The sequence below is a fragment of the Budorcas taxicolor genome, chromosome 2, assembly GCF_023091745.1.
Source record: "Budorcas taxicolor isolate Tak-1 chromosome 2, Takin1.1, whole genome shotgun sequence".
NCBI lineage: Eukaryota > Metazoa > Chordata > Mammalia > Artiodactyla > Bovidae > Budorcas > Budorcas taxicolor.
In genome coordinates, this window is record NC_068911.1 from 163,217,341 (window position 1) to 163,235,023 (window position 17,683).

Below are 17,683 nucleotides of genomic sequence, written 5' to 3' on the forward strand. Positions count from 1 at the left end.
CTCGAGCGTGCCGCAGGCTTAGGCCGTGGCTTTCCCCCTTCTTTGACGACATCGTATATGAAGTTTTTTAGGTATTTGTTAGACCCTTTCATTCAGGTATATTTATTAAATAGATGCTGTTTTACATAATTCACTGGTCCTTGGCTCTCAAAGAATAAGTAATCTGAAGAAGACCATAGAATGTTAGAGTTTTTGAGGTAGATAAGATCTTATGTGCATGCTAAGTCGCTTCAATTGTGTCTGACTTTGCTACCCTGTGGACCGTGCCCCGCCAGGCTCCTCTGTCCATGGGGTTCTCTAGGTAAGAGTACTGGAATCGGTTGCCATGCCCTCCTCTAGGGATCTTCCCTTCCCAGGGATTGAATCCGGGTCTCTTAAACATCTCCTGCATTGGCAGGTGGGTTCTTCATCACTAGCGCCACCCGGGAATCCCCGGATAAGATCTTGGAGAACATCTGGTTTTTTTGTTTGTTTCTTTAACCTGCTGAAAACTCATTGCAGTAGACATTATGTATGTTTTGTCTGCATGGCACTGCTTTGAAATATTTAAATTAGGATACCATTAAAACAGCAGGAGATTTTATACACAATTTGGAATTTCTGGCTTCCCTTGAAAAATCTGGCAGCATGGGGCCTGTAGCCCGGCATGGCCCCTCAGCCTGGACATCAGTATGGGGCATCCATACTCGGGTATGCCCCAGACGACACAGCTTGCTTTTCTACTGCAGGCCTGCTGCACTCGTTTATATTTCCTGCTCATTCCTGGTCAGCACTTGTTATTGTTGCCCAAGTTTATACAGCCAAATCAGGCCTTGCTAGATATTTAGTGTATTTATTAGTGAGAAGAATGGACCTTGGTAACAGTCTTGAGTAAACTAGTCTGAGAAGCATATAATGAAGGGCTCTGGCATGGTCATGAGCAGTCCCCCTCTTTGATGCTCTGTTATGGATGTGCTTTGTTTAAACCCCAACATTTATCATCCTGAGGGGCTGGATGTCTGTGCCAGTTCAGTTCAGTTGCTCAGTCATGTCCAACTCTTTGTGACCCTGTGGACTGCAGGACACCAGGCCTCCCTGTCCATCACCAACTCCCGGAATTTACTCAAACTCATGTCCATTGAGTTGGTGATGCCATTCAACCATCTCATCCTCTGTCGTCCCCTTCTCCTCCCACCTTCAATCTTTCCTAGCATCAGGGTCTTTTCAAATGAGTCAGTTCTTCAAATCAGGTGGCCAGAGTATTGAGGTTTCAGCCTCAGCATCAGTCCTTCCAGTGAATATTCAGAATTGATTTCCTTTAGGATGGACTGGTTGGATCTCCTTGCAGCTCAAGGGACTCTCAAGAGTCTTCTGCAACACCACAGTTTAAAAGCATCAATTCTTCAATGCTCAGCTTTCTTTATAGTCCAACTCTCACATCCATACATGACTACTGGAAAAACCATAGCTTTGACTAGACGGACTTTTGTCTGTTTAGGTACCTAAAAAAACGGGAGAAAATGACAGACATCTATAGGCAGGTTCAGGCTTCCCACTTGGCACTAGTGGTAAAAAACCTGTCTGCCAGTGCAAGAGACATAAGAGGCGTGGGTTTGATCCCTGCGTCAGAAAGATCCCCTGGAGGAGGGCATGGCAACCTACTCCAGTATTCTTGCCTGGAGAATCCCAAGGACAGAGGAGCCTGGTGGGCTACAGTCCATAGAGTTGCAAAGAGTCAGATGCGACTGAAGTGACTTAGCATGCCCATACAGCCACGTTCAGTTTTGGAGAAGGCTGAAGAAAGTGTGGTTCATAGGTTACTTGAATGTACTATCAGTAGATAATTAAAAGAGAACAAAATTTATTTCTATCTTTTAGAACAGAGGAACTTCCCTGGTGGTTCAGTGGTTAAGGCTTTGCCTTCCAGTGCAGGGACTGTGGGTTCAGTCCCTGGTTAGGGAGCTAATATCTCTCACATGCCTGACAGCCAAAAAACCAAAACATAAAACAGAAGCAATTATGTAACAAACCCAAAGTTTCTTAAATGGACCACATCAAAAGCTCTTTACTAAAAAAAAGAACAGAACTATGATATTTTCATTTGTGTAGCTGATTTCATATATTTTTCATAGAGTGTCAAATTCCAGCAACAATTTTTATTTCCACTGCAAAGGTGGGGATGCATTGGGACCATCCAGTTCCTCCTCCTTTGTCTGCCCATCCTATTCCCCAGCCTGGACCCTGATCTTAATGTTCATTTGGGACTTTAGAGACATAAATTTAAAAGAAATGTGTGCCCTTGAGACTGGTTTTCAAGATTGCCGTTACTACCCCTAACCTAGCACAGGCCCCAGGGTGATCTCGGTGCTGGAAAGCTTTAATGTTTCCCTCACTCCCCTGCAGACTTGTCAGCCTTGTAACAAGTGGCCATTCTGAAACTCACTTCTTCATTTGTTGCTTCCTTGTGCAGCTTTCTGATCAAGACAGTTTCACTATATGAAGTTAACAACCACCTATTTTGTTGAGCAAAGTACAGTGGTGGAACTCTGATCTCTGAACTATTGAGTCATGTGATACTTACTACCTTGACTATCTATATAAAATTTTTCCCAAGTAGACCTTGTATAATAGGAGGAGATAGGGAATTCCCTGGTGGTCCAGTAGTTAGGACTCTGCACTTTCACTACAAAGGGCCCAGGTTCAATCCCTGATTAGGGAGGTAAGATCCTGCAAGCCACAAGCTGTGCTGCCCTCCCCCCCTCCCCCCAAAAAAAGAAGGATATGTCTACATGCCATTAAAGCTCAACTTCTTACAGAATTCTTTCATTTTTATTATAATAGCAGAATACAATTTCTCCTCCTTCCATCACTGTTAAAAGAAAGCTGCATGTATTGTTTACAATACGAGCATCCTATTTGAAGCTGCTTGCTCCCTTTGGATGGGAATCAGATCCCTGAACAATGTAAGCATATAGCAAGGCTTTGTTTTCATACCTGAGTCAGCATCGTTCTGAGAATTAGAAATCACTGAGATTATGTGCAGTTTAGGTTTCGCTTTGTCAGCACATTATTCATGTCAAAAATATTTCACTGCTAGAACTTGGAATTATAAAGGAAAAAATAAAATGCAATGTCTGTGAATGTTTTAAAGTCAGATACTCAGTCATAATTATAAATACGCAGACCCATGATTTGAGTTTATCTGGGAGGGTGGATGGGCATTGGGTATTTAATCAGTATGTTGATTGAGTTTATCTGGGAATGTGGTGGGCTTCCCTGGTGGCTCAGAGGTTAAAGCGTCTGCCTCCAATGCGGGAGACCTGGGTTCGATCCCTGGGTCGGGAAGATCCCCTGGAGAAGGAAATGGCAACCCACTCCTATTCTTGCCTGGAGAATCCCCTGGACGGAGGAGCCTGGTAGGCTACAGTCCATGGGGTCGCAAAGAGTCAGACATGACTGAGCGACTTCACCTCACCTGCCATTGAGTATTTAGTCAGTAACTTGATTTGAGTTTATTTGGGAGCATGAATGGTCATTGGGTATTTAGTCAGTACCTTGATTTGAGTTCTGTTTGGGAGCATGGGGGGGCATGGGTGTTTAGTCAGTACCTTGATTTGAATTTATCTGGGAGTGTGGACAGGCATTGGGTATTTAGTCAGTACCTTGACCTGAGTTTATCTGGGAGCATGGCCGGGCATTGGGTGTTTAGTCAGTACCTCGATTTGAGTTTATCTGGAAGCATGGATGGGCATTGGGTGTTTAGTCAGTACCTTGATTTGAGTTTATCTGGGAGCGTGGATGGGCATTGGGTATTTAGTCAGTACCTTGATTTGAGTTTATCTGGGAGCATGGATGGGCATTGGGTATTTAGTCAGTACCTTGATTTGAGTTTATCTGGGAGTGTGGACAGGCATTGGGTGTTTAGTCAGTACCTTGGTTTGCATTTATCTGGGAGTGTGGACAGGCATTGGGTATTTAGTCAGGCATTTTGCTATTTTTGTTTCCCTAATAGGGCAAGAAAGACGTGGCTCAAATTTTCAACAATATTCTCAGAAGACAAATCGGTACAAGAACTCCTACTGTTGAATACATCTGCACCCAGCAGAATATTTTGTTCATGTTGTTGAAAGGGTATGTATAATGTAATAAAATTGATATTTTTGACTTTAAAAATAAAAAGGGAAAGATGATTGTGGGCAAAAGCAGGATGGTGAATGTGGGAAAGCATTTTCTCTGTAGTTCCATCACCTCCTTTTCAGGTAGTTCTTGATTACGTTTCCCCCCTTAAAATTCAGCCTGTAAACTAAACAGAATTTGAAGATACCCAGGGGATTTTAAAGTTAGTGAATTATGAGCCTTAAAATCTCAAACCTCAAGAAAAAAATAAGTCCTCTGTGGTCTTGTTTCTGTTCTCTAAGATGTAAAAACCTTAATTGTGTAAAATACCAGCTAAATAAGTCAAATACCTAAAGACCTCTTCTTTGGACATACGCGCGCACTGTCTGGCAGTAAAGGCTGCCCAGTAAATGGAGCGTGGGTGCTGTAGCACTTAGCCTTGTTCAGTCAGCAGCAACAGAGTACATGTTCATGCTGTGCTTCCCTGTGCTTCTCACCTGTGTGTGTCCACCCACTAACCCACTTAGTTTGGTAATCCACAATGCATCTTCCTGGCATTCTGCTGAGCTAAACAATCATTTATCTTTGGATAGATGTCAGTTTCCAAAAATTAAAAAACCAAAAGAGCCTTAAAATTACAACATTTTTAAAAAATCCTCTTCTCCCTCATCACTGATTGGCAAGGTAGCCTCCTGTTGTTTCACACCAGGGTTGTTTGCCAGCTCTGGGTACGTGTGCATTGGCGGGGTTCTGTTAAATTGGTGGGCAAGCGTTTTATTGGCATGACTGTTGGCATGAATCAGCTTGCTGTCCTGCCTCAGCCCTATAGCTTGCCTCACTCTGATTCATATCTCTCTGTGGTTTAACACTTCCTCCAAGTTCAGACTTGTTTAGACAGAGCATGCGTCAGTGCCTGTGTTGGATGCCAGCATTCCATTTCCTTCTTTCTAGTTCTAACTGTCCATGATGCTTCTTCAGATGTTGCTGTACGGAATTTTTGGCATCCAGTATTTTGTTGTATCAATCCAGAGCTGCCTGTATGAACATGTAGTGAGTAGTCTGAAATTTTGGTGTTCTTGGGGCAGCTTCCGGATGCCTTTGTATATTTTTAAAGCCAGTATTCCTTTTTTCATAGAAAGCAGTGATTATTAAAATCTGTGAATTAGTTAGCTGCGCCTGTGTTTACTGTCAAGTGGCCAGGGTTATGAGAGGAACATTGCTGAATGTCATGTAAGACTTCTGAGGCACTATTTAAAGAAAGGTTTAAAGCTCTCAACTGAGCTGGCCAGAGCAGAAACCTCAGCTTAGGGAGGTGAGGAGAAGCAGCATGGAGAAGCCACTGGTGTTGGGACCCCACTCCACCACCCCTTTTAGTTTTTACTGTGGAAAACATACATAAGACTGGGGAATAATATAGCAAGCCCTTTCCTAGCCATGACCAGGTTTCAGCAGTTACTAACATCTTGTTGATATTTAACAAATTATTAACATTCCTGTTTCATTTATTTCTTGCCTCCTGTTTCTCCTGCTCACGTACAACATCATTTCCATATCATAATCATAATATCACTTAAAAACCTAAGCATAAAATAATACCCTGTAAATGTTCAGATTTCCTTGATTTCCACCAAAAATGTTGTTTTTCAGGTTGTTCAAATCAGTCTTCAAGCATAGTCCACAAACTGAATTTGGTTGATATGACTCTTTTTTTTTTTTTAATATGAGTCTTAATCGCTTTTAATCTGTAATAGTTCTTGCCCTCTTCTTTTAATACTATTATTTGTTGAAGCAACTGGGCCATTTGTTTTGTAGAAAAATCTCATGTTTGGTGTTTCATGCTGTGGTTTCACACATAACCATATTCCTCTATCCTCTGTTCTTTTGCATTTGGTTAGATTCAGCCTCAGTTGAGGGGGTGGGAACAGGAATTCTTCATGGATGGGGCTGTGTGCTTCTGTTGGGCAGTGCTGGTTGTCTTTCTTCTGCTGATGTTAGATTGATCAGTGGATGCAGATGATGTCAGCCTGTCCATTATAAAGTTCTCCATCAACCCTGTACCTAATGGTTTTACTATCCATTTAGGATCATTCAGTTCAATTCAGTCACTCAGTTGTGTCTGACTCTTTGCGACCCCATGAACCGCAGCATACCAGGCCTCCCTGTCCATCACCAACTCCCGGAGTTCACCCAAACTCATGTTCATTGAGTCAGTGATGCCATCCAACCATCTCATCCTCTGTCGTCCCCTTCTCCTCCTGCCTTCAGTCTTTCCCAGCATCAGGGTCTTTGCAAGTGAGTCAGCTCTTTGCATCAGGTGGCCAAAGTATTGGAGTTTCAGCTTCAACATCAGTCCTTCCAATGAACACCAAGGACTGATCTCCTTTAGGATGGACTGGTTGGATCTCCTTGCAGTCCAAGGGACTCTCAAGAGTCTTCTCCAACACCACAGTTCAAAAGCATCAATTCTCCTGCGCTCAGCTTTCTTTATAGTCTAACTCTTACATCCATACGTGACTATTGGAAAAACCATAGCTTTGACTAGAAGGACCTTTGTTGGGAAAGTAATGTCTCTGCTTTTTAATATGCTATCTAGGTTGGTCATAACCTTCCTTCCAAGGAATAAGTGTCTTTTAATTTCATTGCTGCAGTCACCATCTGCAATGATTTTGGAGCCCCCAAAAATAAAGTCAGCCACTGTTTTCCACTATTTCCCCATCTATTTGCCATGAAATGATGGGACCAGATGCCATGATCTTCGTTTTCTGAATGTTGAGCTTTAAGCCAACTTTTTCACTCTCCTCTTTCACTTTCATCAAGAGGCTCTTTATTTCTTTTTCACTTTCTGCCATAAGGGTGGTGTCATATGAATTACTGAAGTTATTGATATTTCTCCCGGCAATCTTGATTCCAGCTTGTGCTTCATCCAGCCCACTGTTTCTCATGATGTACTCTGTTGTCTAGGTTCAAAATGATGATTTCCTAATTCTCTTATTCCTTCTCTATATATCAAGTGTTTCATGACTTCTGTAGGAAAGACAGAATACATGCTTGCCTTTTTTCTACATTATCATTTTTTTAGTATAATCAGTTGATGCCCTAGCCACTTTCTTAAGTCAGCAATGAGTATGTTATTGTTTTAAGCATCATTATGCATTTAAGCATCAAACCTGAAGTTTTAATCAGATTTTAAAATATGTTTGTGTCTCAAACCCTTTCAGTCATTATGACCATGTTTTTATGTCCAGATTGCCCCATCTTGGGCACTCCTTCAGACTGGCTTCTGTGTCCTATTGGCAAGACCCCCTTAGTCTTTGATAGCTTCCTTGCTGTCTGGCACAAGACATCCAGTGCTCATTTCGTATGCGTTTCTTCCTCAGACCTAGAAACAGGCATTTCTTCCAGTAATTTTTTTTTTCCAATTCAGGAGCTTAAAATGATTCTTCTTGCTAATTACACAGACTCACGTCTGGACTTCCCCACGTCACAGCAGCGCCCTCTGATTTTTCTGTTTTTTGGTTTTTTTTTTTTTCCAGAAATTCCCTGGAGGTTCAGTGGTTAGGACTCAGCACTGCTGAGGCCCGTGTTCAGTCCCTGGTCAGGGAACTAATGAAAACCATGCAGCACAGCCAAAAAGGAAAAAAAAAAAGAAGAAAGAAAATTTCCTTCACTTGTTTATTAATTAGTTCAGACTGTTTTCAACACAATGTGATTATCCACTCAGGCTACAAGTATTCTGATGTTAGACATTTTGAGGAGTGACGCTGCTGGTATTAGTGTGCCTTTGGAAAAAACCGTGTTACTTGTGTTAGCCTGCATCTGGAGGCAGTCATTTTTTCACTGGCGATTTAAATGTTAATGTGCTCTCCTGCCTAGTGCTAACAGGTTGTACAGCATAACTGTTCGCCTTGTACTCGGTGGTTTATGGTTTAATCGTTTAAGGCCAGCTTGACAAACGGCCATCAAAACCTGCCCGACTTGTTGTACCAAATTGTCTCGCCCTCGTCTTTCTAGTCTCCTGCCTGTTTGAGAGTGGCAGGGAGGAAGCTGTGTGCGCGGCCATTTTGTGAGCAGACGTTTTAGTCACCTCGGAGCCTGTCACCGTTCTAGCTGCCATGCCGCCAGTGGCACAGAGGAGTGTGGTTTTGGTGGTGGTGAGGGCGTGTGATGAACACGTGTACAGCAGGAGGACACTCCTACCAGAGAACACTCGCAGAGGGTTTCAGGGGTGAAATGCGGTCAGTCAGGAAGGCAGGGCTTGCCAGCAGAGGTGGACGTAGGCTTGAGGCTCCAGATGGTTTCAGATTTGCACAGGCAGAAACAAGAGAGTTAGAGAGGGGCAGAATGAGCACAGTGACTGGCAGCGGTGGGGGGATCGGAAGGTCTTGTGGCGTAGTGGGGATGGTGGCGCACCAGCGGCGTTGCTGTGACGGGAAGCCCAGACGTGAGTCCGTGTGATTAGCAGGAAGAATCATTTTAAGCTCCTGAGTTGGGAAAGGCTGCTGATGCGCTTGGATGGAGGAGTCTGGTGGGCTGCAGTCTGTGAGGTCCCTGAGAGCCTGACACGACGGGGCCACTTCACTTTCACTGATAGACTAGTCGGATAGATTTGTTAAGGCAGAGTTTGAACAGAGATACTGATTAGGGGCACTCAGGTGACCAGGGATGACTTCATGCAGCACTGGATACAAGAAAATAAAACTGAAATACTGCAGAGGAGCATTAGAAAGGAGTGCTGACGCTGAAGATGGGAAGACTGGGAGTGGACAAAGAGGGCAGTGTTCAGATCTGTGCGGTTCAACACCGTTCTTACTGACAGCATGCAGTTACTTATTTTAAACTTAAATGACATTTAAAATTCAGTCCCTCAGTCGTAGTAGCCATATGTCAAGTGCTCAGTAAACGGCAAAGATAGAGAACATTTCCATTATCAAAGAAAGTTCTGTAAGACCTGTTTTAGACCCGGATGTCTGAAGCAAAATAGTGATGCTATATTAGACACATCAAGTTTATGGAATTGTCCAAAAGCAACAGAAAATAACTTCACTACAGTTCAGGGTGGATCTGGGCTGGGGCAGTTTGGGAGCCATGGTGGGAACTGTGAGATCTTAGGGGTCAGAGCAATGGAAGAAAGACTTCAGCCAGGCAAGAAATAAGAACAGAGGAGGTAGAAAGGAGAACTGGGGGTCTTGCTTTCATTTTTTAAAGAAAGAGATGCAGAGGTCTGCATTGTCCAGAAATTAAAAGCAGAATTTGTATTAGAAGATCATTTGTTTTAGCCACGAGGTCTTTGGATTCAGTGGCAGGAAACTGAAGGTGGCTGTGAGTGGGGAAGGAGATTCAGCCTGAGTGTGCAAGTGTGAGAGGAAGTGGAGTGACGGGGTGACGTGTGTGAGCAGATGGCAGACAGAGTCCAGTCCGAGAGGTTTGGTGCACATCAGAATGGAGAAGGCTGCTGTGTTGAGAGGAGAACGAGATTCTCTTGCTGATCAGGGGGAGGAAGAGGCAAAGGACCTTGAGATGGAGTGGAGGAAGTCTGTGTGGAGAGCCGAGGAGGGGTACGTGGAGCCCGTGTCCACTTGGGAGCCCTCAGGCCCCATGACAAGGCGCTTGGTGACATCCTCAAGACCAGGCTTTCGGCTCTAGCGTTTATGTGTTGCCAGCAGTCTTAGAAGCTCTGGCCTTTATGTGTTGCCAACAGTCTTGGAAGTACTATTTTGAGTATTAAATTGAAACAATGAAGTGTAAATGCTGTATAATTTGATAGACCCATTTAGATACTGTGACTTTAGGAAACTTACGTTTCTATTGTTTTTCGATTCAGTGTTTGGTTTTTCTGAAATGTTGAGAGCACCTCAGGTGAACTAAACCCTCTTTGGAGGTGTGACCCTGAATACCTCCCTTCAAGTCTTTTAACTGAAGGAATGAGCTTTTACCCACATACTCACTGTCAAGGCTGTCGCTTTTCTTGGTGTTGAAGCGGTCACCACCCACTGACGCATGTGTGCCCTCCAGACTCACCCCTCTGAGCACATACTCTTCGCTGAGAGAGATGCACCTTGTAACCTTCTCTGTCACTTAGTTCGAACATGTCTGAAACTTCCTGTTCTAGATACTGGAACTGTTGGGAGTTTGAAAAGAGCAGTGATGGGGGGAAAGCAGTCATATTTGTCTTTTCTTTTTGCAGGTATGAATCTCCAGAAATAGCCCTAAATTGTGGAATAATGTTAAGAGAATGCATCAGACATGAACCACTTGCAAAAATCATTTTGTGGTCGGAACAGTTTTATGATTTCTTCAGATATGTTGAAATGTCAACATTTGACATAGCTTCAGATGCATTTGCCACATTCAAGGTAACAAAAACTGTAGAATTCTAAATAGATATACAAGTGAGATTAACAGGTGTGCTGTTCTTTCCTAAACGTTCTGTACCCTCCAGAGCTACACATGGCTGCCCTCTAGTGGGAAGACAGCAGACGTATTTTATATGTGTGTTTGTGACTCAGGTATGTGCAGTAGAGTCACAGCTCTGATAGGTTGGAAAAGGTAAGACTCTCAAGTCTGTCTAGAAGGCATAAGTCCTGTATGGTCAAAGGTACACTTTATGTTAACTTCCCCATCAAATACAGTATATAGATACACAGTGCATGTGAAAACCAGACTGTCTCCTGTGTTGGAACATAGTGCAGCAGTTTCTTTTTAAGCGTCAGAGTAGTTGGCTTCCATCCAGGGCTGTAGCAGTTTGGATTACACATATCTTCAAATAGTAGATCCACCTTCAGGACAGATGACCCTGTTGTGAACAGGCCCAAGGGCACAGCGAGCTGCTCTCACCCGTCTCATGCTCGGAACAGAGCTGTTTATTAAACACAGGGTGCAGGGGTGCAGAATCGCCAGCAGTGTGCCTCCCCCCCCCGCCTTACCCCTCTGTTGTGTGTTTGTATAAATTAAAGACACATGATATGGCATCAGTGTACGGCATGCACATTTTGTTTTGAATTGCAAGGTTCTGGGCTGTTTAAGGTATGTGAATAAAGCAGTGATGCTTATTAGTGCTTTTCACAGTGAGAGCAAGCCTTTATATGCTGCTGTTGTTCAGTCACTAAGTCGTGTCCAACTCTTTGTCACCCGATGAACTGCAGCACACCAGGCTTCCCACCCTTCTCTATCTCCCGAGTTGGCGCAGACTATGTCCATTGAGTCAGTGATGTCACTATCTCATCCTCTGTTATATGTTAACATTCCCTTATATAAAATGTCTGACCTCCTGAGTATTTAGAACTGCAATTTCAATATTTTCAGAATTTAATAATCCAACATAGACTACTGTGCTTGCAAACCATAAACACTGTCACCGTGAGAAACAGCCACTATTATTGTAAACATTCAGTTTCATGTGTAAAGACCCATCTAGACTATGAGCACATGCCTTGGTCCTTGAATAAAATGTGTTTCTCCAGTAGAAGGAACACCCTTAAAATAGGGCGAAAGCCTGGAAGCCTGGGGCTTCACACTGAATGAGAGTAAGGTAATAATGTGAAAGGTACCTAGGGTATATTCAAGATGTCAGAAACCTTTAGGTATGACCTCAGTTATTTATATGTTAATGTACAAAGCAAGGGCTTCCCAGTTGGTTTACTGGTAAAGAATCCACCTGCCAATGCAGGAGACGCTTGTTCGATCCCTGGGTCGGGAAGATCCCCTGGAGAAAGAAAGGGCACTCCAGTATTCTTGCCTGTAAAATCCCATGGACAGAGGAGCCTGGCGGGCTACAGTCCACGGGGTTGCAAAAAGTCGGACACAATTGAGCAACTGAGCACACACATGTACAAAGCAAAGTGAAATGAGTTTGAGCTTATAGCGTGGAGTGATAAACATGACATCGTAGGTATCACTGCACTTGGTGGGTTGGGACTCCTGATTGGGACATACCGGTGGAAGGGGACACCCCATTCAGAAGCAGCAGACCTGTTATGAGGGAGGTGTAGCAGCACCAGGTGTCAGGAAGGGATGCTCCTGTGTGGGAAGCAAGCCGGAAGCCTGAGCGCAGGACCCTGGGAGGAGGAGGGCGAGGGCAGAGGAGAGGAGCAGCAGCGGGCTGGGAGAGTTCAGCTGGTCCGCCTGACTGAGAGGACGCGAGGGACATGCCCCTAGCACAGACAGCACAGCTGAGGTGAGAGGCGCGCTAACTCTGGCAGAAGCGTGAGTCCCAGTCTCTGAAGGTCTGATTGGCCTTGCTGATGATTCTGTCTCAGTACCTTGCTGGGTCCTGGTCGCCAGAGATGGAGAGACTGAGCAGAGTCAGGCAGGTGTTCTCTACCTGAAGAAGGGAAACTTTTAAAACCTGGTAGGCTTCTAAGGGTGAGCTCTGGAGGAGAGAGCTCTAGAGCAGTGAGGAATGGGCTTGGCTCCGCTCCTGTGTCTCAGCTACTCCTGATAGAAGGGAGAGAGCCCGCCAAGAGGCAGAAGGAAGTAGGGCCTAGAATTAAGAGTGTTTCAGGAGAGGCACAGGCCTGTCAAACAGACTGACGCTCCCTCCTCACCCTTCCGTAAGAAGTCTGGTCAGGGCAGGGAGGAAGATGGGCAGGGCTGGTCTGACCTCCACGCCAGAGGTGCTGATAAGGGAAGGAGGTTGCTCCTCTTCCAGTTTACTGGTGGCCTCTTGGCAGGGGACACTTTTTATAATGGAAAAAATAGATCCTTGGTTCATGCTCTCCTTTGAGAATGACCAGAGCTACCTTCCCAGAAAATGCACTTCACACACAAAAACTTTCAAACAAATGCAGCTCATCCGTAACCCTGGACGAGGAGGAACAGGTGCTGAGTCTTAAAGGGAAATTAAAACTACCTGCTTGAAATACGTCTGCCGTTCAGAGCTTGAATGAATGGGATACTGAGATAGTAAATCAGTGGCCAAATATTTGTTTGTGATTTTTTTTTTTAAGAGGAATGAAGGAGACAGGGAGGGGTATCAGAAGGCCAACAAATATATTTCCCATTTTCCAGAGTAAAAGAAGGTAGACTCCCCAGAGGCTGGTGGAGCTTGGAGCTTGATATTATACCTGTGTAAGGTTCTAGAAAATATTACTGCTAACGAGATGATTTCTGAGCGTTTTGGAAAGGAAACCGTGTACCCACAGCCAGCATGGATTCACTAAGAGTAAGTTCAGTCATGCTAATCTCATAGACACGTGTAGATCAGGGGGCGAAGGGCGTGGCTGCCTGGATTCAGTTCTCTGCTCTGAGACTGGTTTAACCTGTCTTTGCATCTGTCAGAATGTAGGTGACAATACGAGTATGTTCAGGTTATTAGGTCCTCACATAGTCTATGCGCAGAGAACAGTAGCTGTTAGAATTATTCCTTTATATATTAGATGTTGAATGATTGTACAGGTCTGTAACAGACCTGTAAAACAGTGAAAAACTAGGAGCTGGATGGAGTTTCAGGGTAGCAATTCATAATTAATTGAACACCATATCCATAAGGTGGCAGAAAATGGATTGCCACCATCCTGGAGAGAAATCTTTAGTGGATCTGTCTTCGCTTAGCACAGCTGAAGGTTGTTATTAAAGACTCAGATAAAAGGTGACAACAAGTATATGCCACAAAGGAACAGAAAGCAGATCGCAGAGGCCCTGAAATAGGCTTCATAAAGATCCAGAGAGGCCAGCATACAAAACAGGCCGAAGTTAAATACAGAGAAACTGAGGTCTTCAACACAGCACTAAAGCAGTTATCCTCCAGTTAGAGAAAATCTGTAGGTATTAAAAAACCCTCAAAAACAGGTCTTCCACCTGAGGACCCATCTTTGTAAATAAGAGATGTGAGAATAAGGCATAATAACAGGAAATAATACTAAATGTAGTTACACAGTGTAATACTTACTAAAATGTAGGTAACTTCATATCATATTCAAACTACCCTATGAAGGAAGTATTATTATTATCTTCTTTACACACAAGGAAATGGAAACCTTGAAAAATGTTGGATGAAGTCAGACAATAAATGGGGAAGCCAGAATTTGAACCCAGGCAGTCTGACTGGAGAGCTGACCCTGAATAAACAAAATTCTGTAAAAGTCCAGTAAAATTAAACAGTATGATGATGCTGCCCCAAAGCTACCTGTGACTACATAACGTGTGACTTAAGGAGCCTGCTGATGGTCTCGTCCCACTGGAAGCTTATAAAGTACCAACAGTGCACACGTGTTCCAGGAGCTGTGCTTTTCAGAGGCACACGGACTAATAGATGACTTTCAGAAGACAGCAGATGGCGAGGGGAACTCAGAACCTGTCATCTGAGGTGTGCTTAAAGGAACTGGACATATTTAGCCTGGAGAAGAGAAGACTCGACAGGGACTTGCCAAGAGAGCGCCGCTTGTATTTAAAGTGGGTCCTCAAGGAAATGGATTCCACCTAGTTCTGTGACTCTTCACAGTTTTCTAGAAGTAGCCTGGGGTTAAGTTTTAACTCTACCGCAGGAGGAACTTTCTAACTTCCGGAGCTCCAGAGGTGAACCACACAGTTGGAAGAATTGAGTCTCTTGTCTTCGGACATACACAGTCATCAAGTACAACACTGGGCCAGACGGCTTGCTGAGGCTCTCTGAAAACGAGCCCCCTGGGTCAGCAGCATTTCTTCAGGGATTCCAGGGCCATCTTTGTCACATGATGTTTGGGACCCAAAACTCACGTAACTTGTAGGAATCTTTTTAATTCAGTCCACCCTGAAAGTTGGCTGCTCCATCTGCTGGACTTGGGAGATGACCCCTGACCTCTCTCTGGGTCATGCCAGGGCTTGGCCATATGGGAATTTAGATAGGTTGGGAAGTCAGACCTCATGCTCTTTGTGTCCCCTGCTGGCTGACCCGGCCACTCTGCTGATGTGGGACCACGTGCGCCCTGTCAGCTTTGCCAGTCGCTCACCAGATTTCGACTACATGACCGCTTCCCTTTGTTTTCTAGTCTGTCGGTTCCTGTGCTCTCCCCACCTCATCCCCACACACAGCCCACAGCCTGGTTTGAGCTCGCCAAGCTCTTGGCTCTAGTCCCGAGGGTAGGGTTTTTTCCTGTCTCTCAGGAGAGAGACGCATTGCCCAAGTCCCCACCTCTTTTCCCAGCTTAGTATCAGCCTTTTTCCTCTGTGCCGGCTTTCAAGAATTACTCCTTCCCTGCTAGATTTTTACTGTCTGCTCCAGGCCCTGATCTGCCATTTATTAGGAAGGACTTCCCTCCCCCAATGCATTGGGGTCAGGCTCCTGCTTGAGCAGTCTCAGCAACCCCTTTCCAGTCTCTCTCCTCCCCCAAGGCTCCAGAGATGTGATCCCTAGGTTGGCAGTGGTTTCCTGAGCCTCCTGGTCTGTCTAAACTGAATGGAAACAGGTAGAATCTCTGATGAGGGCGTACTGGACATTCCCCCTTGCTGTGTGTGGCCCAACTTTGAGCCCTCTTGCTCCTACTGGAAATACAGCTCTCAGGATAAACAGTCACCTTATTCAGACCAAAAAGAAAAACACTTGTACAGCATGTTTAGGATCTTTGTTTTTCAGAGAAATACTTTCTACCTCCCTGTACCCAGGAATCCAACCCCGGTTGAGAGCTGTTGCCTCTGAGATGCCTCCTTTCTCTTTGGTCAGATCATGACAGAGCAGTGAGCACTTGGCTCCCAGCCCTGTACTTGCTCAGAGTGGCCTCCAGAAAGACTTAGCCATGGAGTAGATGAGACACTCAGTCTTGCATGGATCCAGACACAGCAGTCTCTAAATTTGCTTATTCGTTGTTCATTCCACAAGTCTCTTGACTGCTTGCTCATGTTGAGCGCTGTTCTTTAGGTTCCGGGGATCAGCAGTGATCTTTTTCGTTTGTTTGTTTTCAGGAGATTTTTTGGGGGGTGGGCCATGTTGTGAGGCTTGCAGGATCTTAGCTCCTTGACCAGGGATCAAACCAAGGCCCCCTGCAGTGGAAACATGGAAGTCCTAACCACTTGACCACCAGGAAACTCTGGTTTAGCAGTGATCTGCCCAGACAAACCCCTGCCCTTGAGGTCCTAACTCGGGAGAGCTGTCATAGACCACATGTCATAGACATAGCACTTTACATTGAGAGTAGCATGTTAGAGGCAGGACACTACTTAACAAGTATTCTTGATATATTCCCTTAAAGTTCTCATGTTCCTCTCTCCTTCACATAAGACCCTATGGGACAATATAAATATATTAAGATAATATAAATTCTTCTAGCCCTGCCATCTCCTCCTTCCCCATATTTCTTCCCAGATTCTTGAAGTTACTCAGACTCCAGGTTTTCTCATTTTGCCTGCTTAATCCCCAAAGGACACTTGGGGGAAATCTTCCATGGGCATAGGATGCATACCCTATCCAGCAGTTTGAACACCTGTAAATCGTTGGGGTGGGGTTAGAAGCCTAGAAACGTTCTTCAAAGATTGCTTAATGTGGTGTGTTCCCAAACATGTTCCTGGATTCTGTTGGTTCATTCATTTATTTATTAAATATTAAGCTCTTACTATGTGCTGGTTACTGCATAGGTGCTGGGAATTCAGAGATCAGTAAAAATAGACATGACCTTGTGTTTATAGAATTTATAGCCTACTCTGAGAGAGATGTTAAGAGCATAATCCCACAGATGTCGGGTTGTAACTGTGACCATGCTTTGGTGCTGGTGACCAGTCAGAAAGGGTTCCCCAGGGAGGTGATGTGTGTGTCAGGGTCTGAAAGTAGGAAGTAACTGGGCCAGGGGCAAGCGCGTGCAGAGCAGCACTTCCAGGGCAGGGTACTAACAAGCAGGCATCAGAAGAACTCCCTCCAAAACCCCCTGAGACCCGAGGGGCTCGTTTCCATGAGGGAACCGAAGCTGCAGCCCTTTCCTCCTTTGTTGACTATGGAACATTCCATAGGGCATTTCTCAGGACATACTTCAGGAAACACTAGTCATTGTAACCTAAACAGCAGAGAAAACAAGTAAAGGAAGGTTGGTTCAGAGAAGGAACTATTGACACTGACCTCTCAGGTCAGCAGCTCTAGAGGAATTGTGCTCCTGAGTTCCCTGAAGATTGCTGTCACCTGTGTCCATTCTTTTCCCACCTGGTGAGTCCATGGCTAGTCCATTGCTGACTCTAGGTCCTTGAAGGTAGGGACCACCTCTTTTTGTCTTTGTAGCCCCAGGACCTAGACCTTTATCTGGCACATAGGAGATGTTTTCTGAATGAAAGACCCTTGAGTAATTTCCAGGGACATCCCTGGGGTCAGGCATAAGCTCTGTTTCACAGGGACACGGAATTGGACTCTACTATTCCTAACTTTTGGTTCTATATGTTTGCAGCATGAGTCTGTTTATTTTGGAGCTAATGTTTATGATGGGGCTTTTAAAAGAGACCCTACCTCTGCAAAAAGGTAGCATTCAAGATGAAACTGAATGTAACTGAGTTAAGGAGGAAAAAAATGAAACCTCCTGTACTTTTTCTAATAAAAGATATTTCTTCTTTCTCTACCAGAAGCAGTATGCTGTTTGGCATTTTATCACAACTGTTTACTTTTATTTCATTTTGGTTCTTGATTCCCTTTCTTTGAGTT

The 17,683-nt window shown here is 44.5% G+C and overlaps 1 protein-coding gene across 2 annotated transcripts in view; it reads left to right on the top strand.

Annotated features, from left to right (window-relative positions):
- CAB39 (calcium binding protein 39) overlaps positions 1–17,683 on the top strand; it is a 97,699-nt gene that overhangs the window by 68,510 nt on the left and 11,506 nt on the right. For both annotated transcript variants that reach the window (XR_008201042.1, XM_052658388.1), the window contains exons 4-5: positions 3,992–4,110; positions 10,280–10,448. Coding sequence is in view for 1 of the 2 variants with exons in the window: in XM_052658388.1 (XP_052514348.1) it covers positions 3,992–4,110; positions 10,280–10,448 (288 nt within the window). In the remaining variant the exon portion in view is untranslated. The remainder of the gene's footprint in view (positions 1–3,991; positions 4,111–10,279; positions 10,449–17,683) is intronic.